This window comes from Lepidochelys kempii, chromosome 25, assembly GCF_965140265.1.
Source record: "Lepidochelys kempii isolate rLepKem1 chromosome 25, rLepKem1.hap2, whole genome shotgun sequence".
In the NCBI taxonomy this organism is placed as follows: domain Eukaryota; kingdom Metazoa; phylum Chordata; order Testudines; family Cheloniidae; genus Lepidochelys; species Lepidochelys kempii.
Window position 1 is genome coordinate 4,950,796 of NC_133280.1, and position 26,482 is coordinate 4,977,277.

The window sequence follows — 26,482 nt, forward strand, 5'->3', positions numbered from 1 at the left end:
GGCAGGGCGCCTCAGCACTCCTGGGGGAGAGGCAGGTGCATTTAACCCCTCAGCTGCTGGATTGAGGCATTGGGCAAGGCACACATCTAGGGTGACCATACATCCCATTTTGGCTGGGGCAGTCCCTCTTTTAAGCCCTGTCCTGGCCATCTTGACTTTTTTGGCAAAAACGGGCATTTGTCCCATTTGTTCTTGCCAGCTGCAAATGGGACAAAGGCCCACTTTTGCCAAAAAAGTGGGGCACACACTCCTTTGGGGGGTTACAACTACACCAGCCCTGCGGGGGGGGCGGGGCAGGGCTCCAGTGAGCAGCAATGCCAGCCGCACAGTGGGGAGGCAGGGTGCGGTGAGCAGAGATGCCAGCCCCATGTGGGAGGGGCAGCAGGGCTCGGGCAAGGAGCGACGCCAGCCCCGTGCGTGGAGCAGTTTGGGCTCGGATGAGAGCCCTGCGTGTAGGGAGGCAGGGCTCAGGCCAGCAACTCATGTGTGGGGGGGGAAGAGAGGGCACAGTCCAGCCCCATGTGCGGAGTGGGGGAGGTGGGGCAGGGTTTGGGCAAGTGGCTCGGGCCAGCCCCATGTGGTGCCCTCTTTTCCCTTTGGGGAATATGGTCACCCCACACACGTCTAACACTGGGCGTTCTCTCCCATTGCAGTCAGAGGATGGAGAGAGGAAGGAGGGAGGAGAGGGGAGGAGCAGGATCTTACCACCCTTTGCCTCTGTCATACCGAGCTCCTCCTCCTCCCTCCTGTTCCTCACCCCTCCATTTGCTCCCTCCCCTTCCCTTCCTCCCCACTAAGGGCCCGGCTGCGCTCGGAGCTGGAGCTGGAGTGTCCCGCTCGAGGCGACATGCCTGCACTCCATGGATCACAGGTGCAGTGGGAAGGGCTGGCCCCCCAGACACTCGTCTGGCATCGCCTTGTGCCTGGCAGGTCCAAAGCAGGCCGGTTTCTGGGCTGCTGCCGCGTGTTCCCGGAGCTCTTTCAGCCTTTCCGACTCTGCTCCGGGTGTTACCCAGCAGGCTCCCTCCCGTCAGCGGGAAATGCAGGGGCCCGAGGGATCGATTGCTCTGGATCAGTAATTAAATCCAGCGGCAGCATCGATTCTCCTGCCTGCTCTGGTGGGTTTCAGATCTACAGCTCAGACGGGAGGGGAGCTGCGAGCCGAGACAGAAAACCAACACCCACCTCCTCTGGGATCTTCCACTTTGGCACCCAGTCTCGGCTGGGCTCTGAACGAGGCTCTCTTAGTTATCCGCTTAATAAGGCTCCACCGGAGGGTGCTCGGGGGGACAGTCAGGGAACTGTCATGCTTCAGTTGATTTCCCAGTGGGTCAGTGCGAAGCTAGTATTTCACTCCAGCAGCTAAAGGCTTGATGCCGTCAGCACGTAGGTTCGTTAGTGCTCCAGGGGCCTGGGAGACAGACAAAACTCCACACATCCCTGTGGGACAAGGTGCCCGTTCAGTTCACCGGGCCAGGACTTGTCCTTCCCTAGGCGACCATGGCACTGAGTGGCCAGCCCGGCTTCTGTCTGTTTCCCACTGACGGGGCTTGCGGACAGGGGTTAAAAGTGTCTTCCAAGCCCTGGTGCCTGTTCCACTGGGGTGGGGGAGCGCCTGGCCCCAGAAGCTGCCTCCCGAGGGAGCTGGGGCTCCCCCTCCGTAACAGAGCTGAGGTGTGTCTCAGTGCGCTCTGGGAAGGGACCGAGGCCAGGCGCCAAGTGTGCTTCAGGAGATGGATTCTGATTTCTGATTTGGACCCCGTGCAAGGAGTACCAGGCAGCTCCTTCCACCTGCTCAGGCCCAGGCAGGGGTCTGTGGACAGAGCGGGGTGAGCAGGTCCAGGTTCGAATGCGGGAGGCCGGATTGTCAGAGGTGCTGAACCCCTGCAGCTTCTCTTGGGGATGCTGAGCACCCCCGGAGACTGAGAGAATGGTCCCTCCTGCTCTGAGATCAGGGTGACGGGACACGGGTCGGATTCTCCTCTCATTGTCCCCGGTGTAAATCGGGAGCAGCTCCCAGAGACGCCACTGGGCGCAATTGTCCTTTTGCTCTCGTGAGCACAGTCCCACTGGCCTGCAGTGCAGCTGTCCCGCATTATCCAGGGAGTGCAGACCTGGGCTCAGTGGGATCATGGGTGGAAGAGGAGAAGCCAGCCCGATGGATTGGAAGCCAGTGGAGTAAATGCCAGATCCGCCCCTGGATAACAGAGGGCAGACGCTGGCTGGGAATCCCTCTTCTCCCCTCTGCCGTGTGGTCTGTGCGGACCAGATAAGGAGGGCAGCCTGCCCAGGGACTGCATAGCGCATCAAACTGACCTATTTCCCTTCTCTCTTGTGAGCTTGTTGGAGCGTTATTCCAAACAGCGGGGACGTGAGACCCTCTCCCGCTGCCCCATCTCCCCGTCTCTTTCTCTTCCAGCTGGTTTGAGCCTTTCGTTATCCAGTGGCTGGATGAAAATGAGGAGGTGTCCCGGGATTTCCTGCATGGAGCGCTGGAGCGGGACAAGAAGGACGGGGTATGGTATAGAGCCAAAAAGTGACCTGGACGGAAGTCTGCCACCCGGGGGTGGGCTCGAGTCTAGCCCAGGTGCTGAGTCTTCATTCTAGGAGCCAGTTCTCCCCTCCCGCGGGTGTAGCACACTGGGGTTTCCCTCGGAGTGAGTGAGCAGAGCGTCCAGCCCTCCAATTGTAGCCATCTGTCAGGACAGCCCTGTCAGGGTTTTGCATACAGCCCCGAGATCTGTACCTAGCGCTCCACCTCCCTGTGGGAACGAGATGGGGCACATCTGAGGTGCCTTAGAAACAGCCATATTCACCCACCGGTACCAGAGAACCTCTGCCCCAGGGGGTGGGAAACCAGCCAACCTGTCCAACCTACCCCCTCCAGTGACAGCTGGAGAGGGAAAACTTCAAGAGAGCTGACCCAGGCCATCCCCAAAAACAGGAGTCGGATCCAGGCCATGCGTGGTTAGAGACCAGTTAATCCCCGTCCCCGGTTGTTTTTCATTTTTGCTGCCAATGCACTTCTGGGTCCCGCCGGCCGGCTCGACATGCTGTAGGAGAGGCTCTCTCCGGGTTATTTCTGATCCTCCATCTTGAATCAGGCAGCAGCAGGCACATGGCCAGCAAGCCTGGTAGCGTGAGCATGCAGGGCCAGGCTGTTCGGAGGAAGCCAAGCTTGGCAGCCGGATTTATGAAGAGAGAAGCCTTGATCTGAACAGGGAACTGGGAATAAGGACCCCTGGGTTCTATTTCCAACTTCACTCCTGACACCTCTGTGATGTTGGGCCAGTCACAGCCCCGCTCTCTGCCTCAGTTTCCCCATCTATACAATGGGATACTCACCTGCCTTTGCAAAATGCTTTGAGATGCTCAGAAGAAGGCAGGACATAAAGTCAGTTCAGCAGCTGTCTCTGTGACATATCACCCAGACCCGAGGCTCTAGCTCTGAGCCCAGAAAATAACCCGTTCTTTCCTATGCTCTGCTCCCCCTCTGTCTCCTGCTCCAGTTCCAGCAAACCTCTGAGCACGCTCTCTTCTCCTGCTCCGTGGTGGACGTCTTCTCCCAGCTGAACCAGAGCTTTGAGATCATCAAGAAGCTGGAGTGCCCCGACCCGCAGATCGTCGGGCACTACATGCGGAGGTTTGCCAAGGTAAGGAGCCCGGTGGGGCCAGGCGACGTGCTGGGTCCAACCTTGTGTTTACACTGCTGTGACCCCCACCCCGGAATGGCAATGGTCCCAGCTTAAACAGCGGAAGACCTCAGCTGGAGCAGCATCTGCACCCATTCAATCGTCCAGGCTGCAACATGCTGCACAGTTAGAGATGGCACTAACCGGGACGTGCACCCGGGACTGCAGTGCCCCGATGGTGGAGAAGGCGTGGGACCGGGCCATATTGTAACTAACGGGGATTCTTTGTTGAGGCTGCTGGACCCAGGCAAACCCTGCGGTTACCCCAGGCTCGCTAGCTCCTGGATTAATTAAACGCTGCAGGCTTGAGTCTCCTGTGACTCACAATGGGTAAGTCAGGGTCACTCCACTAACTTCCACGGGGCGGCACCGTGGAAGGGAGCTGAGCCCTGCGCCGCCGGCCCCATGTCAGCACATCGCCTCTCCCCGGCAGCAACAAACAGCTGTGGAAGGGGCTCCTGTCCCGGGGCCCTGCCATGTGCCGTGTGCCAGCCATGGAAACCTGCAGCACTAGTGCTGGGGAGGAACGGCAGCGCTGGGAAGTGCCTCCCGCCCACACGTATCTCCAGCGCTCCTCCTGGGCAGTGTGGGCGCAGGGAACGGGATTTTATAGGGTTAATTCAGGTCTTGTATAACAAAAAGTTGTGGGGGGCCAAAAGTGGGAATGGGGGGGTGGCAGCATCCCCATTGAAATGCCCCCCATCCCGACAGTCACACCTGTGCATAGCGCTGACGCACAACGGGGGCCTTTTTGTTTCCTGGAGTTCAATCTGCAGCTTCGTAGGCCCAAAGCAATCCCCGGGCACTTTATTTCAGACCAAACCTGGATTTCACAGTCTCGTTCCTTTCCTTTTCTCTTGCCTTGCCTTCCTTTGCCCCCTCCGGCTCTCCCGGCTCGCTCTGCTCCGCCCCCGGCCTGGCCTGGCCATTCCTGCCTGCAGACCATCAGCAACGTGCTGCTGCAATACGCCGAAATCATCTCCAAGGATTTCGCTTTGTACTGCTCCAAGGAGAAGGAGAAAGTGGTGACGTATCCCCTCCTCCTGCCTTGCTCTCTTGCTTTCCGATTGGCGGGGCCACTCTCTGTCGCAGTGTCTCCATGCCACCGATGCCACCAGATCCCCCCTGGAAGCAATTAGCGCCAGTCTCCTCTGTACCCTTCCTCTTCTCCTCTCTGTTCTCTGTTGGTTGCCTTGAAAGGCCCCGTCTCTGCTATTTGCAAGCTGCTCTTGGGTCTTATGTGACTCTGGGGCACCCGTTCCCAGGAGTGATTCTGCCAGGCTGGATCCAAACCCCTGGGACACTTTGGATGCACATGGGGTTCTGAACGTGGCAGCCTGTCTCTACCGTGGGCAGAACCAAAGCCCATCCTATCCAAACCCCGCCAGAGTCTGGGGAGCTCTAGATCCGCACCCAGGTCCCAGCTGTGTGGGTACACAGGACACACTGATGCGTGCTTACACACCCATCCAACCCCCACACAAGCAGGTGTGTCACACCCTCATTCCCATGCACTGGCGTACAAAGGCGTCACGAGGCAGCCCTGTTCCTCACTCATGAGACACGCTCCCTTTAATCCCGCAAAGAGGTCTCTAGATATGGGAGGGCCCATTTCTCCTGCTGAAGCTGGTGTAAAGCAGGAGTCCTTGCCCCAGTGTCCATTGAGTTCAGTGATGTAAAGCTAGGGTAAATGAGAGGAGAGTCATACCCGGAGTCACTCCACGGACTCGGATGGAACTGGCAGACCTGCCACCAGCTCAGAGCAGGCTTTGGGGGTTTAAAGGCACCGCTGTCAGGCCAGCTGGGTGGCAGATAGATCCCACCTGCATACTCGGTCCAACAGGCCAAATTCACCCTGTGGCGTAACTCCATTGGCTTCGCTAGAGTTCAGCACGGGGTGGATTTGGCTCAGTGTCTAAAATGCCAGGCTGTCAGCCAGCCGAATGGGTGGAGCAGTGACGCTGACCCACACCCAGGACCCTGCCCCCCGGCCAGCAAGCCCCTGGAGTTTCCATGCAGGGCCAGAGAGCTGGTAAATCCAGGCCTGGGTGCCTTGCTATCATGACCGGGGAGCACCGGCCTCTCCTGTGTGTGTCACACCCACGCCACAAGGCGAGCCTGGGCAGCTGGGGATGTGGAGTTTGGGGGCTCCTGTGAATGGAGACGGAGCTGCTGGCTCAGGCCGGAGCCCCTCCCCTCCTCCCTCACATCGAGTCACGTGGCCTGAGAAACCTCTTCTGGAAAACGCTCCCACGCTGACCGCTCCACCTCCCCTGCCCTCCCGCCACCCGTGTACTCACACCCCGGGTCAGGATTCCCGAGCCTTCCCGCCCACCAGCTCTGGGAATTGGGAGATCTCCATCTGCCCCCTGCTCTGTGGCTGACTCTCCAGCTCTTGCTCTGAAGTTTGGAGGCCTTCTGCTGGGCCCCTAAATCCTGCAGCAAGGTCTCCAGGTGCTGAGCACCCCAACCCCCAGTGAAATCAATGAGCACTGAGAGGGCTCAGTGTCTCTGGCATATGGCCACTTAGCCAGGTGACTAATGTGGCTATAGATCCCTCAATGGGGGCAGCTGAGCCGTGACCTCTCTGCCCCGCATCTCTAATGTGAGCTAAGGAGATGGGGGAGGTCCCCACCCACCTGGGCTGCAAAATCCCCCAGGCTCAGGAATGCAGCCACTGGCCCAAGGTTTCATAGTTAACAATAGCACAAGTGTTGGCTGGTGGGGGGCGGGGTGATGAATGCTCCAGGGCTTCAGCCAGGCTCTAACTACTAGAGACCCAGAGATCAGATGTGGGGCAGCCTACCCCACCATGCCTGCTGGCCAGGCCAGTGACAGCGACAGGACCCAGCGAGCTGGGCCTTGGGTCTGAGCCGGTCTGGCTGTTGCTGCGTTCCCCACTGCTGTGATCGCAGCCAGTAGGGTGTGAGCGTCCTGCACTAACCGCCTCTCCCTCTGGTCCCCCTCTAGCCCTGTATCCTGATGAACAACATCCAGCAGCTCCGTGTCCAGCTGGAGAAGATGTTTGAAGCCATGGGGGGGAAGGAGGTTTGTACCGGGGTGCCCCACTCGCTCCTGCAGCTGGACCCCTGTACGGGGTGTGCCCCGACGTTTCCAGACGCTGGCCCCATAGTGAGGCTCTGCAGTGGTACGTCCCAGTCTGGTGGGATCTCCCACCCCCAGCGGGGTGCCGCTGGCCCCCAGGGCACGGCACTGCATTGGCCCCTGTCTCCTGGCCCCTGGGCAGCAGTGCCGTCTTGCGGTGCTGTGAGAGACCCAGCGACCCGTGGCCAGCTTCTGTCCCCGTCCGGCTTTCAGGCCAGCTTCCACCCAAGACAGACTCGGCCCTTGCTTCTCAGGGCATTCTGGGAGTATTCTGGGGACCACGGGCCCCCGAGTGTCCAGCGCTGCCCGCAGAGGGGCAGCATCTGTTAACCAGGCGCGTCCCCCTGCAGCTGGACGCCGAGGCCAGCGACACCCTGACGGAGCTGCAGGCAAAACTCAACAGCGGCTTGGATGAGCTCAGCGGAGTTTTTGCCACCAGGTGCGCTGGGGAGAGGGCGGGGGGAGGGGTATCAATCGTCGGATGCAAAGCACAGGGTCAGGCTCTGCTCCTGTTTGGAAGGAGGCTCCTTGTATGGTGATTCTGGGGATGAGCCCCGAGGGTCACGGTCGGGTTTGGGGCTGCAGGAGTTGGGGGGAGCCTGCAGGGATGGGGGTCCCAGGAACCAGTGTGCTGGGATGGGGGTCCCAGGAACCAGTGTGCAGGGATGGAGGGGCCCCAGTAACCAGTGTGTGCTGGGATGGGGTTCCTAGGAACTAGTGTTCCAGGGTGGGGGGTCCCTGGAGCCTGAAGGGCTGGGAGAGTCCTGGGCACCAGAGTGGGCAGGGATGAGGGGGTCCCCAGAGGCTGCAGGGATGGGGGGTCCCAGGAACCAGTGTGCTGGGATGGGGGTCCCAGGAACCAGTGTGCAGGGATGGAGGGGCCCCAGTAACCAGTGTGTGCTGGGATGGGGTTCCTAGGAACTAGTGTTCCAGGGTGGGGGGTCCCTGGAGCCTGAAGGGCTGGGAGAGTCCTGGGCACCAGAGTGGGCAGGGATGAGGGGGTCCCCAGAGGCTGCAGGGATGGGGGGGCCCAGGAACTAGTGTGTGCTGGGATGGGGGGGCCCAGGAACTAGTGTGCAGGGATGGGGGTCCCCCAGTAACCAGTGTGTGCTGGGATGGGGGGTCCCAGGAACTAGTGTACAGGGATGGGGGGCCCCCAGTAACCAGTTTGTGCTGGGATGGGGGGTCCCAGGAACTAGTGTGCAGGGATGGGGGGCCCCCAGTAACCAGTTTGTGCTGGGATGGGGGGTCCCAGGAACTAGTGTGCAGGGCTCGGGGTCCCTGGAGCTGGCAGGGCTGTGGGGAGGGCGGATTCCCCAAAACCAGTGGAGCAGGGTGTTCCTGGGCCATGGGGAAGGGCTCCCTGCCCTGCTCACGGAGCTGCCTGCCCCCTGTGGCACCCAGTTTCCAGCCTCACATCGAGGAGTGCGTGAAGCAGATGGGCGACATCCTGAGCCAGGTGAAGGGCACTGGGAATGTCCCCGCCAGCGCCTGCAGCAGCGTCGCTCAGGACGCCGACAACGTCCTTCAGCCCATCATGGACCTTCTGGACAGCAAGTGAGTGCAGGGGGCTTGGGGGGCACTGCGGGGAGGGGCACTGGGGGCTCCGCAGGGGGGCTGGGGCTGGGAAGGGCATGTGGGGTGGGGGAATGAGGAGGGCACAGTGGGGGAGCGGGGCTGAGGAGGGCACTGAGGGGGGCAGGGCACTGCAGGGGAGGGGGCCCTGCGGGGGAAGGTCCTGTGCCCTGTGATCAGCGGGGTGCCTAGGCCGCTGTGCCCAGAGGCCTGCGCAGGGTAAGGCGTGGCGCTCAGTGGGCAGTGTCCAGCGCTCCGTGGCTTCCCCCGGCCCAGGGGTGCTCTGCTGGGCCCAGCGGTGGCTCTCGTGAGCGACAGGATCCCTCCCTGCACCCCGAGCCCTGTGCCCACCCAGTCCCTGCTGTCCCCAGGGCACAGCCTCTCTCTGCCCCGGGCATGTCCTCCCTGCTTTGCCCCGGTTGCCTCCCCCCTGTGCCCCGAGGTGAGCCCTCTGCCCCCGTGGGGCGCTCTGCGGCCAGCCGCGGGCCGCGTGTTCCTTTAATCCCCATGACCTCAGCCTGGCAAAAGGCCGAGCCCGTGTCGGGTGCTGCTTTTGCTCCCTGGGTTACACAGAGCCCTGTGACGACTAGCACTGCCCAGAGGATGGGGACACCGGGGTTCGGGTGGCTGGGGTGGGCCCTCGGCCGCCAGGGGAGGGAAGGAGCTGTCAGTGCAGAGCACAGGAGTCAGATATGGCCGGCAGCTGGCAGGGGGGAGCAGGGCCCGGAGCACCAGGACCAGCCCATGCAGGCTGAGGGTGTTGGAGTATGGGGGGGGCTCCTATGGGAGAGTCCTGGAGAGCATGGGGGGGTGCATTTTGTGTGTATGTTTGTAGGGACATTGTGTGTGTGTGTGAGTGTGTAGTGATGTGTAGGGGCTGTGTGTCTGTGTGTGTGAGTGTAGGGACTCTGTGTGTGGGGGGGGCTCTGTATGGGGGGTGGGTGGCATGCCCAGAACCCAAGTCCATCCTCTCCCTCCCCGCCTCTGTTCCCAGCCTGGCTCTCTTTGCCAAGATCTGCGAGAAGACGGTGCTGAAGCGTGTGTTGAAGGAGCTCTGGAAGCTGGTGATGAACACCATGGAGAAGACCATCGTCCTCCCGCCGCTCACCGACCAGACGGTGAGCCCCCGGGGGCGGGAGTCAGGACATGGTGGGCAGGGAGGGAGGGACACGTGGGGACCCTCCCCTGGGCTCTGGGCTCTCCATGGCGGAAGCTCAGCTGGAAGCGGTCTGCTCTGGAGCCCTGGCACCGCGTGAGCCTGGGCATCGAGCACTTAGCGGGGCGGAGCTTCATCCAGAGCGTGCTTGAGCTCTCTAGCTCCAGAGCTCAATCAGGGAATGAGGGGCTCAGCTCCCCCCTGCCCTGCCCAGGACGTTTCCAGATCACTCTGGTGTGGGGGGGGGAACTCCCCCAGCGTTTACATTCCCCGAACAACGCCTGGGAGTAAGGGTCTGGCTGGAGAAGCGTGTCTCCACCTCACCCCTCTGCCCCGGCCCAGCGTGCCCAGCGAGGGCATGGAGTGCCATGGCACATGGAGTCAGGAAGTCGGGCCTCCCACTTCAGCAGCAGAAGCAGAACCGTGGTGCCCCCCTTCCTCTAAGTGTGGGGTGCCAGGCAGGGGAGCACCCTGATCTGCCTCCTGAGCACAAGCACTGGGCAGGTGTGTCCTGAGCACGGCTCCCTGGCAAGGGAAGGACTTTGTCTCCTCTCCAAGAGCTGCACATGCTGCTTAGGGCAAAGGGGGCTCCTCTTAGCATCTGTTGCCGCTTCTGGGCATCGGCCTCTCTGCGAGGTAGGCAGAGGGCGTGGGGGAGAGAACATCGGGTTGGGTTGTCTCTGGGTGGGAGGGTGAGGGTGGGGAAGGAAAGGGGACGGGGGCATGTAATGAGGCTGGTTCTGGTGGGACCCAACTGAGAGTGCCAATTCAGGACAAATTGCTTCAAGCAGGGCAGTTACAGCCCAAGGTTGGGGTTCCTTTGCACACCAAGGCAAACCAAACCAGCCAGCCAGAGAAGACTTTGGTTTTACCCCACTGGCTAACCACAAGTCACATAAGCAATTCTCTTCGACACTCCAGTTTCCCAGTATCACCACCAGTGCCCCTCGTTATGGGGACAGATGGTTATGAAAACCAATACCCCAGTAAAAGAAAAATGATTCTCCCAATCCCAAAGGACCAAGCCCCAGACCCAGGTCAATAGACAAATCAGATCTTACCCACAAATCACGCTGTTGCCAGTCCTTTAGAATCTAAAATCTAACGGTTTATTCATAAAAGGAAAAAGATAGAGACGAGAGCTAGAATTGGTTAAATGGAATCAATGACATACAGGAATGGCAAAGTTCTTGGTGCAGGCTTGTAGCAGTGATGGAATAAATGACAGGTTCAAATCAAGTCTCTGGAGAACGTCCACACCTGGGATGCGTCATTCAGTCCTTTGTGTAGAGCTTCCGTCTGTAGCAAAGCCCCTCCAGACGTACGAAGTAGGATTGAAGACCAGATGGAGGAGCCGCAGCAGTCTTTTATAGTCTTTTCCAGGTGTAAGAGCCCCTCTCTGTTCTTACTGTGGAAAATTACAGCAAAATGGAGTTTGGAGTCACATGGGCAAGTCCCGGCATACCTGGCTGAGTCACAAGGCGTATCTGCCTTCTCTCAATGGGTCATTGTATAGCTGATAGTCCTTAATGGGCCATCCAGCAGGCTAGGCAGAGCTGACACCAGCTTGTCTGGGGTGTCACCCAGAAGCACAGCATAAGTTTGAAATACAGACAGTATAGAGCCAATATTCATAACTTCAACTGCAAAATGATACATATATACAGATAGCATAATTATAACCAGCCAATCATAACCTTCCCATAGACACCTCACACAACAACCTTTGTACAATATGTGCTGCAAATATATAACAGTGGTTGCAACAGTGATCTAGACCAGGTTTCAGAGTAGCAGCCGTGTTAGTCTGTATCCGCAAAAAGAAAAGGAGGACTTGTGGCACCTTAGAGACTAACAAATTTATTTGAGCATGAGCTTTCGTGAGCTGCAGCTCACTTCATCGGATCTATACAGTTACAGATTTTGTCAATAATGTCACAGGGGGACATTTGCAGGGGGATTTCTGAGGTTCTCCACGTATTGCATAAAGGGCCCATAAGGTAGGTATAAAGAGCCCCTGGAGATGCCCCTGGAGTAGGCCATGCTCACAGCCCTGGGGCAAGGGATGGATTGGGGGCACAATCGGGGAACGCTTTCCTCCAGCCCGGACGTTGCTTCCCAGGGCCGTGGGAAGCAGAGCGTCAGGAGACACCGCCGAGCTGCTCTAATGAACCCCAGGGGCTGGACAAGCCCCTGAACTTCCCCCCGAAGTGCAAAGATGGCTTAAAGTCCCCTTAATTCCTCCTCCCTCCTGATCCCAAGTGCAGTGACTGAGAACTGAGGCCAGAGACTCCAGAGGGACCGGGCCTACTGCCCCATTTGACCGGAGCTTTGCCTTTGAATTTCCAGGCCTTCTACAGGATTTGGGCGGGTTTCCCCTTCAATGGAAACATGCTGCTGAGGTTTCCTGAGAAGGCTGCTGGCCCATCCACTTAACTTTAATGAAGCTTTTTGCATGGGAATTTCCTAGTCTAGCTTTAGTGTCCCAGACAATGGGAGATTTTCACTCCTGGGGAGCCTGTCGCGGGGGCTAACAGCTGCTCCCCAGGGAGATCTGCCCAGGCAAACAGATGCACCAATCCCTCTGGGAGGAGTGTTCTGGCATTCCAGCCGGCTGCTGTCTGCCACTCCTGAGTCACTCCTACAGCCCCGCTGCCACTGTTGCAGTGTAGGGAGCTCTCTCACCAGCTAGCTGATGGCGGGCATATTTTGAGGGGCCCTTTAAACTTGATCAGAGACCTGACAGCTCCGTGCCATGAGTCACAGGAACCCAGACAGCAGAATGCCATGGAATCTCCTCCACGCAGCATCAGAGGATGCTTTCCGCTGCCACGCGGCGGCCCAGCCGTGAGTCAGCCTCGCCCGCATTTAGCTCAGCCGCCCTGGAACTAAGCAGGCTGTCTGCTCTGGCACTGCAGCCCGTTCTTTTGTCACAGCTAAACAGAGCTCGGCTTGCTCCGTCTGCGTCTGGGGGACCGGAAAGACAGCCCCCGAATTGTGCAGGGAGTGGTGGTGGGTGGAGGTCAGTGTTGATCGGTGGGAGGCCAAGGAGGCCTGTCCTGCTGGAGGTCGCTTCTCAGGGTGCATTTTGGAAGCCCATGGGGATTCACCCCAGGACGCTGCTGCGTTTCGGCGTAGGTGATTCCCCATTGCACTTTCACTTGGATCTGAAATTCTTCACGTCCTGACCACACCTTGCGTAGCATTGCCGTGCGCTGCTAAACAGCTGCCGTGCTGCATTCCAGCACTGAGTGAGCCCTGCATGGCAATGGTCGTTTAAGACAAGTGTTGGGCATTTTTAGAATGAAAGGTGGTGATTCAGCCATTGTTAGTTACAGCTTCTGAGCAGTAGAGAAGGATTTTGCCCATGGCCACAGGCTTATCTCCTTGGGGAGCAGGGGGTTCTGCCTTTGGCACCATTGATTCAAAAGGCCTCACAGGGGGTTAGATTGCTTGGTGTTTTCCTTTGTTCATAGATCTTTATTGTGAGGTTGAGAACATCCCCTTCACCAGGGATCCCCCCTCACCAGAGTCCCCGTCACCGGGGATCCCCCCAGCTCAGCCCCTTGCGCCCTGGAGCTCTGGGTCTGCCGGGGGTTATTCCTGGGGGTGCATGGGGGCAGTGGGCCCGGTGGTGGTGGTGGTGAGGCTGGCCAGGGGGAAAAGGGGAGGCAGGAAGGCAGGCGGGCACTCATGTGACGGTTGTTCTCTCCAATTGTTCCGCTCCCCTCACAATGGCAGATGATTGTAAGTACGGCAGCTCCCTGTCTGTCTGTCTGTCTGTCTGCTGTGTGTCGGTTCCGATCTCAGCCGGTTATTGTCTTGTGTGGCTGCCCATGCCCCCTCCCCGCCCCCGCTCCGCTCCCTCCCCGAGTGACCCCACCTCTGTCCCCCCCGTTGCTCAGCTGCTCCTCATCCACCGCCTGTGCCCCGATCTGTAGGGCGAGCCTGTCTCCCAGGGGCCAGGCAGCGCCGCGGAAACTCACCGTGGCTGGATCCGGTCGGGGGACAATGTGGGGGGGAGAAGGGGGTGGAAGGAAGAGATGTGGAGTCCTTTTAGGGACAGCTCCCTCAGACCGGCTGGTGCCCTAGTATTGGAGGCCAAGATGGGACCTGCATTCTCGTGCCCGCACGCCCCTTGGTGGGGGCTTTGGGGGCTTTCTTTCCTGTGTGCTGCACTGGGGCTTAGTGGCTGGTTCCCTCCCTGGCCCAAGCAGCCCAGCAACAGCCCATCTTTATTTAAGGGACTGTCCTGCAACTCCTAACAAAGAGCCCTTTCCTTCCTCTTCTGGGTCTTGGCGTGACGCCCGTTTGGTGACACTCCTGAAGCCCAGCACTCTCAGCTAGCAACCCGTGTCTCTGGTCTCTGTCCTTTAGGAGAAGTGGGTGAATCTGGGGACTGGGGCGATGCAGAGAGGGCTGGGGGGGGGACCTTGAACCTGGGGGCCCTGGGCACTGCAGGGTTGCAGTCCAGCTGGTGTTTAGAGCAGCACGGAGTGGGATGGGGTGTGGGGAGCGGCTGTGTGAAATCCCTCTGTGTTTCCTGGCCCAGGGTGTGTGGGGAAGGCAAAAGAGTAGCAGCGTGTTTCAATAGCTAGCAAACCAGGCTCTGCTGCTTAGTTCTGCCAGGCTGGCCCAGGCCTAGGTTGCTGCTCAGAGCGTGGGAGTGAGAACCAGGCTTTCCTGGCAGCTCTTCCCCGCTCTGCCACTGACTGTCCGTTTGGCCTTGGGCAAGACACTGCCCCTCCCTGTGCCTCGGTTTCCCTAGGTGGGTGATGAGACTGAGCTGCGTCTGAATGGAAACGCAAGGCCCCTCCTAGGGGTTATTACTGAACGAAGGATCACGGAGCGTGAATCAAGTGCGCTTAAATAGGTGCCCTACATGCATTTGTACTTTGAGCAGCTGTTCACAAGGCCCAGCACCTCGCTTTTCTGTCATCGGAGCCTGTTCAAAGGGCACTGTCAGTTCTTCCATTTCACAGGCAATGGCCTCACGTGTTTAGAACAGGGGACTTGGAGCCGGGACTCCTGGGTTCCATCCTCAGCTCTGCCGCTCGCTCAGTGCACAGCCCCGTCACATGGGGAAGTGGGAGCTGTAATGTAATGGTGGTGAGTGTACGGGGCTTGCTAGCGAGTCAGAAGTGCTACTAGCAAAGGCTCTGTTCAGTGTCAGGCATTTTAATTCCCTTCCTATTGGTTTGTGACTATACAGCTTTTTCGCCCGCCCTGTTGGCCACCTGCCATGCTGCATTCCCCCCTTCCCCCTTTTGTTTCCGCTGGAGTTTGAGACGCTTATTCAGGTTTAGTCCCTGCTGTGTGGGATCCGGCCCAGTTCGGGACACGGAGCCTAGTGCTCCCTGGCGAGGCAGCACCAGCGGGTGGAGACCCCTTGGCGTTTTTAGCGGTTCCTCCCGAATTGTGGCGTTAGCCGTTCAGCTGCTGAGGAGACGGTGCCGGTGCGGGGCTGATCCTTCCCCCGACACTCCAGCTCTTTAAAGGGGATGCCCTTGTGTCCAAGCGACTCACCATCGTCCCTCTGGGGCTCGCCTTCGCTAGGGTAGGAAGACGAGCTTTGCATGCGATGGGTAGCATGGGTAGCTGGCTCGCTGAAGACCCCGAGTGGAGGCCCACAGGCGGTACCTGTCCTACAGCGTGGCCTGCTTTCCGCTAGGGATCTCCAGAGAGAAGAATGCCTAGTGCAGGCAGCCTTCGGCTTGTGTCCCCTCCTCCCGGGCAGGCTGCTCAGGGCAGAGCGATGTGACCGCTGCTGCTTGGCTTCTCTGGCTCCCCCCACCTGTCTGTACAGCAGTGGATTCCCAGGCCCCCATCCCGCCTGGGGATTTTTGTCCTTTCTGGATGCCCACCCACCCCCCATTCATCCCACTGCTGGCTCTCTGCTCCCCCAGCTCAGCTGTGGTGTCTTGCATAATCCCAGCCATGCTGTGAAACCCCTTTCGAAGGACACTCCTAAAGCACCCCCCTTTGCTGGGAACGGGCACGCCCCCCCCTTTACCAGCTGTGCCCACTGCCTCCTCTCCTCCTTTTTAGCTGGCTGTAAAAGCAGCATCACTCAACACTGTTGCCCTGCTGTCTCCAATGCCACGTTCACCTCCAGGGGTCCAAAGTGGGAGAGGCCTAGCGGGCAGGTGGGATGTGCCCCCCCGATCCACTCCGCCCGCAGACCCGTCAGCCTCCCCGAGCAGCAGGGGGCGGGGCAGAGTCTGGCACCTGGGGCCTGACCTCGTGCTGTGAATCCCTCAGAGTTAGGAGCCTGACCGCCTTATGGCCAAGTGACGTGCAAGGTATTGTCACTGCAGGGAAGGGCCCCTTTGGGCAGACACCAGCTGGGCTCCCAGGGCAGGGGCCTGGCCCATTTCAAGGCCAATCCGCGCCCATCCGGCCAAGGTTTTGGGGGCGAGAATGCGCAGCCGCCCTGCCAAGCTGCCTGGGATTCAACGAGTGCTAGGCTTCCCCTGCGGATTGCCAGTGAGGTGCCTGAGCCCCCCTACACACACACACAGACACACCCCCACCATCACGGTCATAGGTGAGGACTGAGACTAGCCCAGGACGGGAAGGTTGCGAGACGCAGCCATACCGCCTCCTATGGCAGTCCCTCCCCTTTTGCATCCCCAGCTGCCAAAGCCCCCCAGTCTGCAAGGGAAGGAGGATGTGGGGAGCGTGGGGAGGGGGGGTCAGTTAGTGCATCCTTCCCCTCCAGCGAATGATCACACACAAACACACACCCCGGCACACTCACACCTCTCTGGACCATTGATCAACTTCTGACGTTGTTTCTGCAGGGGACGCTCTTGAGAAAACACGGCAAGGGGACAGAGAAGGTAACTAGCCCTCTGGCTTCTTTGACTGTCTGTGCTAGCCATGTATTGTCCCCCACCCCCCACTCAAATCAATCTGCTAGCCCTGCTCAGTACAGCGAGCAGAGACAGACCCGGCTGCCTATTGCCCGGGGACCCGGGTGTTGTGCTTCACATGTTGTGTCGTCTGGATATGCACTGTGTGTGTGTGTGTGTTGTCGTACAGAGGTGTAGTTGTGTGTTGTGTTGTCTGGGTCTGTATTGCCCGGGGATGTATGTGTGCATGAGCAGTTACACGTGTAGGTGTTTAGCGGGGGGGGGGGGGGTTTGTGGTGCGTCTGTGTATATTGGGAGTGCTGGGGATACCCATGCATGTGGCGTCCAGGCTGGGGAGGCGGTGTCTTGCCCGTGGCCTGGGGAGACTGGCGGCCGGGAGCTGGAGCAGAGCAGGTGCGTGCCGGGAACCGGGTCTGCTGCAGGTCAGATGAGCCGCAGTGGGGACGGCCCAGCCGCGGCTCTAGCAGGCCCTCGAGGACGGTTTGCCAGGAATGAGCAGCAAGGCGTCTGCATGGCTGTACCACAGCCCAGCCCTACCCTTCCTGTGGATTTTATGGTCTGGCCCCTATGATTAGAGAGGGGACAGAGCCGCCCGGCCATGGCCCCAGGTAGTGGAGAATGAGGAACCCTGGTGCTTTGGGGGAAAGGCAGCAAAGCCCATCCTCTACGGAATGCCAGGGCTGGTTCACCTCCAGAGAGCCCGGCGGCACCCGCCCGGGCAGGGACCGATCTGCCGGCGTGGCAGGCGAGGCAATTGTGTGTGTGTGTGTGGCAGAGGAGCTATTTGATGCCATATTGAGGTGTGGGGGAGCCTTTCTGCTCCTGACGCCGGCTAGCCAGGGGCTGCTCCTGCAAAGTGGCCTGTACCGTCAAGGTGAGGCAGGCAGGAGTCCTGTGGGACTCCGCCGTGCACGGGAGCAGATGCCAAGAAGTGTCCACTCCAGGTGGGCACAGAAATCCAGGTCCTCCAAACTTGCCCACCTGCAATGGGTTTTGTCTAAAGAGCAGCAACCCTGGCTAGCCAGCACCCTAGAGTGAGTGACAGAACCACTGCCCATGGGCGCAGCTCTTCGTTGGCTCTGTGGAGTGTCCAGAAACCTTCGACTGTGCTGTGGACAGAAGCAGCAGGAGGCCAGGACTCCTGGGCTCTGCCACTGATTTGCCATGTGATTTTGAGCAAGCCACTGCCTTGCTGTGTGCCTCAGTTTCCCCAGTAGTAAAACAAGGCTACAAGTAGTGAGAGGTTGGTGGATTAGTGCATTGTAAAGGGCTTGGAGACCCTGGAAGGGTATCATCATTCAGGAGCTTCCCCCTACTCATCCCAGGAAGGCAAACGGAGCCCCATAATACCTGTGATGGGGATTAGGGTAGACTTCCTCCTGCAGCCGCCACCTGGGAAGGCAGGGAGAGCTCCCAGCACACTCTTGCAGGTGGAGCTGCATGAGAACTGGTGGACTCATCACAGGTATTTCCTGAAGTCTGCAAGCAGCCAGTGGCACCATTTGTGGGGGTGGAACAAAGCTCAGTGAGCACAATGGGCCAGATCCTCTGCTGGTGTGCACCGGCGCCAACAAAAACAGCACCAGTTTACCCCAGCAAAGAATTGGGCCCAACTCTTTCTGCGCCTAGCTGGCCAGAGGAGCGGACCCAGGGTCCGATCCCGCTCGGGCTAGTGGGCTTGGCCCTGGTGAGGTGCTCCAGCGGGGCGGGTCCATCCTCGGCCGGGTCGGTTTGCTGACGGTGATAACTATATCCAATGCTGTTCTCTCTCCAGAGCAGGGTGAAGCTGCCCAGTCACACAGATGTAAGGAGACTCTTTGATTCTAAGCCTGCTCGGTTTTTGCTCTCTCTCTCCTCTGTGCCTCTTGCTGTTGTTTTCTCACCCCCTGCCCCACCCTGTGCTCCCCAGGGACTGTGTCTCCTCGATCTCGCTGCTGACTGGGGCTCAGCTCGCTGGCCTGCCTGCATGCGGGGGCGCGGGCTGGGCTTTGAGGCCAGCACAGGAAGGGCTCCTGGCAGCCCTTCTGCTGACAAGGGCTAAGGAACCATTCCTGACTGGGGCCGGGTGTGTAGGCAGGGCTGGGCCCTGCTCGCCCAGCAATCCAAACCCTGCCGAAGGGAGTGGGGCCTAGTGGTTAGAGCAGGGGTCTGGGGGTCAGGACACCTGGGTTCTTGCCTGGTTCTGGGAGGGACTAGGCCTAGTGGTTAGAGCAAGGGACTTGGGGTCAGGAGTCATTCCTGGCTTTGACTCACTGTGCGGCCACTTTCCGGCTGTGCCCTAGTCCGCCCCACTGTGGCGTGGGACAGGGCCCATTGCAGGGGCAGCTGGGTTTGTCGGTCACTGGTGGGAGCAAAGGGCTCCATGAGGCCCTAGGGCGGTTGCAGCATTGCCATTCCTTCAGCTGCTCCATGGGGGGCCCTGCAGACGGTGAGCTGGGCCCGAGGGCAGTGACTTCGCCTCCCCACCCCACCATGGGCAGGCCACAGCCTGATTCACCCCAGGCCTGGCTGGGCCTGGGAGCAGCCCTTTGAAAGGGGCACTGCGGGAAGGGTGACCTTTCCCCTGTGAGATACCCCTCCCCAAGGGGTGTCAGCTTTTACGAGCCCCAGCTCCGGTGAACCTGTCGACCAGCGCGTGGCCAAGGGGTGCCCTCTCCAAGGTGGCACTGCAGCAGCTGCCGGGCAGCGGGAACCCGTACAGCAGAACGGCTGTCAGGGAGGCTAGAAGGACGCTCAGAGGCGTGAGCATCACATGGCCACCGAGTGCCCCTTAGGGCTCCCCGGGGACCCAGGCTGGTCCCTGAAAGCTCAGCAAGCTGGACCTTCCTCCTCTAGGCTGGAACCTGTCACCTGTGTGTCGCCTCCCAGCTCCTGTGTGTCTCTGCCCTGTGTCACCCGCTCTCTCGCTCCTTTCCTGTTAAAACGTCCTCTCTTCTTTTGCTCTCTGGCTCGTTTCTCTGTGGGGATGGAGGGGAGGGGGGGAAGCAAGGTGGGTGTCAGACTGTCTCTCTGACCTCCCCTGCCCCCACCCTGAGCCCCACGGTTTGGTCCCAGGGGGTTAAGCGTGAACATTGGACTCATGCACGTCAGAATCAGGGCCCGGGGTGGGGATCCTGCGGCAGAAGGGAGCAGGGGTCAGATCTTGACTCAGACTTGCTGGGAGGCTGAAAGGCACCTTGTAGGCCAGTCGGAGCGGAAGGGGAGCAAGTGGCCCCGGCTCCCACTCTGCCCTGGGGAGCCATCGGGGGGGGGGGGGGGGCTAGGGCTTGTCTCTTAGGTCCCCTTTGAAAATTCCAGCAGCAAACTGCAGGTCAGGGAGGAAGGACTCCACCCCTCCTGCCCAGAGCCATTCCTGGCCAGTGCAGCCATCGGGGCCAGGTCACAAGGGCCTGCACGGGCCAAAGGGAGAGCAGCTGCTGCTTTGTAACCAGAGAGTCAGTCATGGCTTAGCTCTGGCTGGGGTTAGGCCAATGCACCCTCTGGGAGCTCCTCCCCAGAGTCACACAGCTGCAGTGGGAGTAGGAAGGGGAGCAGCCCTCATGAAGCCGGAACCGTGTGCAGTGGAGGGAAGTCAAGCACTTCCACTCTCCAAGCCCAGCAGGAGGAGGGGTGCTGCACACGTACCCCCACAAATCATTTGGACTGATGCTCCGAGGGTGTTCGTTAACATCAGCCTGCGTGAGTCACAAACATCTCCATGGCTATCCAGCAGCGGTTGGGGCCTGGGGACCCTGCCAGGCAGAGAGCTGCCAACTCGCTGCTTCCTTGGTACAAATATAGGGGAGTCCATTTTTTCACATGCCGGCTGGTCCGTCTGCCGGGTGGAGCCCCAGGCCCCTTGGTTGCTCAAGTGCGTCACGGCAGGGGGATCTGGTGAAATTAATTCAGGGAAACCCACAGGGCACTATTCGTACACATCCCCCCGCCATTTTATACCCTAGTATTGTCCCTCCCCTGCACTGCCCTGCAATCCCCTGCCAGGCGGTCTCTCCTCCCAGCACTAGTGACTGGGGGTGGGCCCTGCACGGTCAGCTAGCATGGGGAAGAATCGCTTTCAAGCCTCTTCGCCTTTTGTTCTCTTTCTTGTGCACTGCAGGGCACCCAGATGATCTTCAATGCGGCCAAGGAGCTGGGGCAGCTGTCTAAACTGAAGGTAAAAGGAATGGGACAGCACCGGTATATTTAATCTCTGGGTGAGGCTGCTCCTCCCCAGAGGTCAATTAGCCAGTTATTGTAATGCTGGAATATAAGCAGTAGCACCTGGAAGTCTCTTTAGCTTGTCAGAGACATCGTTAATATAAAGCAAGAAACCAGGCTAATTAAGGGGAGGGATAGCTCAGTGGTTTGAGCTACTGGCCTGCTAAACCCAGGGTTGAGCTCAATCTTTGAGGGGGCCATTTAGGGATCTGGGGCAAAAATTGGGGATTGGACTAGATGACGTCCTGAGGTCCCTTCCAACCCTGATATTCTATGATCCTATGAAAAGGACCTGGTATAGTAATTGAGAGACATCAGGCACCTGTCACCCCAGCTTGGCAGGGGGGGAGGCAGGTGCACTATCCTGGGAACTGGCATGGTACAGCCCTGGCTCTAACTGAGTAACTTGCTGGTTTCAGGACCACATGGTGCGCGAGGAGGCCAAGAGCCTGACCCCCAAGCAGTGTGCCGTGGTGGAGCTGGCCCTGGACACCATCAAGGTAAATCCGTGCCGTCTCCCCTGCACCTGGTCGGCTGCCTGCCCACCTTTCCCTCCTGCTAAAGGGTGGGATAAATGCAGTCTGTCGAAGCCCCCCTTCTCTGGGAGTGGAGACAGAAGAGGTGTCCGCACCATCCAGCCAGGGAACTGCAGCAGGATTTCCCATCCGCCCACGACAGCACCATGGCACGAGCGAGAAGCGGAGACCTCCCTGCTGGGATATCCTGGGACTGTGCCCACAGCAGATTGCCCACCATGCTGGCTCCTTGAGTAGCTGTCCAGCCATGCCCACCATTCCCTGAACCCCCACATGGCTCCCTTCTCACCCGGTCTCCTCTGTCTCCCCCTCAGCAATATTTCCATGCCGGAGGAGTGGGGCTGAAGAAGACCTTCCTGGAGAAGAGCCCCGACCTGCAATCGCTGCGCTATGCCCTGTCTCTGTACACGCAGGCCACCGACCTGCTCATCAAAACCTTCGTGCAGACTCAGTCATCTCAGGGTAAGAGACCCCACGGCCCCCTTTGCGCAGCCCCCGCCAAGGGCTGCCAAAGCTGCTGCGCCCACTTGTTTGACTGGTGTCCTGGGTACGTCCACCTAATGTCCTGGGTGCATCCAGGATGGGGGCACTGGGCCAGCCCAGCGAACCCCACTCGGCGTGCTGGGCATGTCTGTGGGGAGCGCACCTGCTGGGGGTGTATCCTGCTGTTCCTCGGGTAGCAGTGAAACAGGACTCTAACCCCAGTGGGGCATCAGCCCTTCCGCTGCCCTGCCTGGGTGCTGGAGAGTTGGTGGGCAGGGGGCATTGGTGGTGGGGCCCTGGCACTGCTAGGGAAAGGGGCCGAGAGCCCCCAGGCCAGCAGCCTGGCCCCTGTTATAACTGCTATATGCACCTATGGAGCACACGCAGCAGGGGAATCTGGGGTGCATGCAAAGGGATCCTGCAGGACGCCCAGGAATAGCAGCTGTGCTGGCTGCGTCCTGCACTCCCGGGCTCCAGGCCCAGGGGAGCCAACAGCCGGGGCATCGCTGGGGCAGGAGGGGGCCTTCCCAAGGTGGCCACTGGTTTTGGTGCCGCAGCTTTTGGAAGCTCAGCCTGGTGCCTGATTGTCAGAGGCACGGAGCCCCCCAGCTCCCTTTGACGTTACGGGCCACCAGCACCCCCAAAAATCAGGCTCCAGGTGCCTCCCTCCGGGTGCCCCAACTCACTGGCCACTTCCAAAAATGTTTAAATAAAATTCTCAGCGTGCCCCAGGAGCACTGGGGGATGGACCCCGTGTGCAGGGCCCAGCTTGGAAGGGGTTAACCCTCCACATGCCGCTCCCCCCAGGCCACAGCTGCCAGCACTGGTTCCTGCCTCGCATCCAGGCCTGTTCCTCTTCAGGTTAGCACAGGGAGCTCCCCCTGGTCCGGACCACTGCGGGAGGGGAAACCGAGTCAGGGACTCTCCAGACAGCAGAAGGAATTAACCGGTTCAGTGCTGGACGGCGCAGGCAGGCCCTCCAGTGTGTGCGCGTGGGCACCGGCCAGGCACTGCAGGGGTCGGGTGGAGCCCTGGCAGGCATAGTGGGGAGTTTGTCCTGTCTGTGCCTCCCGTCTGGTGGCCGAGCGGGGGGTGCAGAAGAGGCTGTGCTGGGAGATGGTAATGCTGCCCGCTCCCCCTTGGCAAGGGCCATGTACATCCACAGGGCTCTAGTGACTCGGTACTGGTGGTGGACTGTGGGATTCCACTGCTAGTGGGACAGGAGGCCACAGACCCACCCTCCCAATTGGTGCTAATTAGCCCCCAGCCGGCAGTAACAACCTGTATGAAAGCACCAGGGATCCTGGAGTAACAATGCAGCGAAAAAAGCCCCCTCCCAGGCAGTGCGATGCCCACGCCTGCTGGCAAATTCCAGACCCTAAATCGCTGTTGTCCACGGGGGACCCCAGCTGACGCTGGCCCCAGATTGCTCAAACCATCCTCCTGGAAGCATCCGGCTCCCAGCACACCCCCTTTTTCCCCCCCGCTGTCTAACACAATGTCGCTGTAACGTCTTGTTTTGGATTCTCTAGCTGAAGCCGGCACCTGTCTGCGAGATCTGATCTCTTTCTCTGTTGTTTTTCCTCCCTATTTTTCAATGTTTCCCTTTGCCTTCCCTTACACGTGCTCTGTCTCTCTGTGTGTGTGTGTCTCTCTCTCTTTCTCTCTCTGTGTCTCTCTCTCTTTCTCGTTTACCTTTTTACTAGTCCATGGTGGAAAAGGTATTAGGTTTACCCTTAGTGAAGAAATTTATCCTGAGAAGGGTACGTCTAACACTTCCGAACCCTGATGCACCCGTCCTGAGCACCCCACCTCCAACCGGCCAGAGCTAGTAACAGTCCCTCCAACCCCGATCGGGGCGCAAAGGCCTGGAGAGCTGGGAGGATGGGGAGGGGGTGTCGTGTGGCTTACGGGGGGCCTGTTCATTCAGGGCTGGGGAATGCCTGCTCTAAAAGCGACTGGGGATGGGGAGAGAGGAGGTGGTTGTGTCTTTCTTTCCAGCCAGACCCCTAACCTGCCTCGGCCCCACAAATGGGCACTTCTTCCCAATTCCTCTCCCCCCAAGTCATCCCTTCTTGGCCACTGGCTAGACTCCTAGGCCCAGAGGCTCCAAGGCACCTTACTCGATGAGAGTTGGCCTTCAGTCGGCACTTGCCCTATTGAAGTGGGCGGATTTGCCCACTAACTGAGGGCTACACCCAGCCCTGGTGTTTCTCACTGGCTCACTGCTGAAGTGGCCCCAGGGAGGGTCATTAACCACGGGAACGGCCTACCAAGGGATTCGCTTGGAGTCTGTACCCCTAGACTGGGGGTCTTTGGCTAAGATCTCTAGCTCAACCACAAGCTATGGGCTGGATGCAGGAATCCGTGGGTAACATTCTAAGGCCTGTGCTCTGATCACAGGGGTCTCTTTGGGCCTGTGAATCTAGGTCACTGGGCGTTGATCCCAGGGACCCAAGGGCTCGGTCTTATTCTGCCTCTGCCAGACCCCCTCTCCCACGGTGCAGGCATTCACAGCACTCACAAGTGGGTGGGAAATGACGGGGAGCCGGCCGAGGTTCCCCCCGCCCCCACGATGAGACGGCTGCAGCAAAGAGCCGAGAGCTCCCTCCCGCTGCTGAGCCTCAGCAAAGCAGCTGCCTGCCTCCAAACCTTTGGGGACCCCGGGGCAGGGTGGGGGAGGTGGAAATCCGAGCCAGCCCAGCCTCGGCCTTTGAACACTGGGCTCCAAAGAGAGCCGAGGGGGCCCAGTTGCGGCCAGCGGCTCACCAGCCTCACGGAGACTCTTACTAGCCTTGCTCCAGGTGCAAATAAGTCCTGTCCACCTTAAGAGTGCATCCGAATGCGGGGGTGGGGCTGCCCCATCCCCTCGCCCCCCCTTCCCCCCCATGCAGCTTGGCCCTGCCACTTGCATTCCAGCCCTCGTGTGTTAGTGCCATTCAGCCTGGTGCAGGGGTCACTGCGTTTTGTGTTTTCCATGCTTGCACTGAGCACAGAGATGATCACTCCTCCCTCCCTCGGATTATGGACTGAGCGAGTCTCAGCATGTGACTCCGGGGGGATATTGTTTTAGTTTGGTGCAGCTCTGGAGGGAAAAGAAAAAGAGACATGAGTTTAGCCACGCAGGGGCCAAAGGCTATGGATCCAGAGAGTTTCCCCCTCACCCCAGCCCCCCACCCCCTTTGGAGCAGCAGTGGGGCCCGGTCCCATCACCTCCACCTTTGAGATGGAGCTGTATGCACCAGCCACCTCCCGTACACTACAGTCATTTGAATCCAGCCACTTCAGTGCGGCAGAACAAACCTCTGCACTACAGGAGGAGCTCTGGTAGCCATTAGCAGTAGTAGGCTGTTATCCTCTACCACACACCCATTTGGCCTTTAGGTTACAGGTCCCAGTGCACACACTGGGTATATGGGCAACATGGCTGCATGGGATAGAGGCTGAGACTTTGACCCCTTCCCCAACAATGGGGGGGGCCTTCAGTGCAGACCCCCGCACATGCCCCCTCAAAGGCTGTCTCACTGCTCCCCTCTTTCTGGTGCCCCCTGTCATGGACTCCCTGGGTGATGCTCTGGAATTGCTCCCTATGAAGCCAGGCAAGACTCTGGGGAAGTCTCCTCTCTGGGAGCAGCCTGTCTGCAGGACACACAGCTCACACGGCTTCTACCTTCCTGGGTCTGACCTTGGAGCATTCAGCATCCTCTGCCCCTCCATGTGCTTCCCACAGCGAGTCCGCTCAGGCGCGGTCCTGGGGAAGCCAGAGGGTCCTGCCCCCCAACTCCACAGTCAGACGTGACTCTCAGCCAGCCAGTAAAACAGAGGTTTATTATACCACAGGAACATGGTCTAAACCAGAGCTTGTAGGTGCAGAGAACAGGACCCCTCAGCTGGGTCCATTTTGGGGGGCAGTGAGCCAGACAACCACGTCTGCCCTTCACTCCATGTCCCCAGCCAGCCCCAAACTGAAACTCTCGCCAGCCCCTCCTCCTCTGGGCTTTGTCCCTTTCCCGGACCAGGAGGTCACCTGATTCCTTTGTTCTCCAACCCTTTAGCTCTCACCTTGCAGTGGGAAGGGCCCAGGCCATCAGTTGCCAGGAAACAGAGTGTTGGCCATTCTCTGTGTCCAGACCCCTGCACACAGCTGCCCTCTAGGGCTCTGCAGTGATCATATACCCTTACCCCACCCCCTAGATACTTAAGAACTGCACAGGGGAAACTGAGGCACCCCCCACACTATTCAGAAGAAACACTGAGAACAGTCCCACTTCGTCACACCCTCCCCACCGAAAGTCACCAACCCGGGCAAGTCAGTAGAAGCCCAGGCCTAATGCCCCCCTATCCAGCAGTAGTTCACCCTAATCCCTGGTGGGAGGGACCTTTGGGTGTCCTTCCCCATCCCCCGACTCAGAGCCCAGCCATGATTGGCTAAAAGCCGGCTGCTGGGGCTGGCGAGGGACTCCTGCTCTGCGATCCATGGTCTTTGCTCGTCTGACTCAAGCCCTGCACAAGAGGACGTTAGCCTTTCCTTCTCCGGCCGGGGCTGTTTTCCATGATGGTTTGGAAGATTCCGCCCACCCACCGTTTAAATGTCTTACCCCCGCCCCCACCCTCAGTTGGACTGAATTGTTCATCATGCACCTGCTCCCATCCTCTCTCCCCTCCCCGTCCCCCCCACCTGCATGCAGAGCCCCAGGGAACCCTGTCTGGACTGTGAACCGTCTTGCGGGTCAGGATTTGCCTGTGGGGTAAGGCGGGGTGGGGGGTCAGCCTTCAGGGGGTAGGATAGGGTGGGGGAGCTGGGGGCTGGGCTGGGGAGGTGCTGGTGGGCTCAGGTCACGTGGGCTTGTGCGCTGCTAGTCT

At 59.5% G+C, this 26,482-nt stretch overlaps 1 protein-coding gene across 1 annotated transcript in view; it reads left to right on the forward strand.

Annotated features, from left to right (window-relative positions):
- The window catches only part of LOC140903096 (protein unc-13 homolog A-like), a 79,965-nt gene that overhangs the window by 42,956 nt on the left and 10,527 nt on the right, over nt 1-26,482 (forward strand). The window contains exons 27-37 of the mRNA XM_073323849.1: nt 2,420-2,516; nt 3,510-3,653; nt 4,634-4,717; nt 6,663-6,740; nt 7,148-7,236; nt 8,202-8,354; nt 9,367-9,490; nt 20,500-20,556; nt 21,020-21,100; nt 21,451-21,598; nt 23,326-23,382. Of these exons, the coding sequence (XP_073179950.1) occupies nt 2,420-2,516; nt 3,510-3,653; nt 4,634-4,717; nt 6,663-6,740; nt 7,148-7,236; nt 8,202-8,354; nt 9,367-9,490; nt 20,500-20,556; nt 21,020-21,100; nt 21,451-21,598; nt 23,326-23,382 (1,112 nt within the window). The remainder of the gene's footprint in view (nt 1-2,419; nt 2,517-3,509; nt 3,654-4,633; nt 4,718-6,662; nt 6,741-7,147; nt 7,237-8,201; nt 8,355-9,366; nt 9,491-20,499; nt 20,557-21,019; nt 21,101-21,450; nt 21,599-23,325; nt 23,383-26,482) is intronic.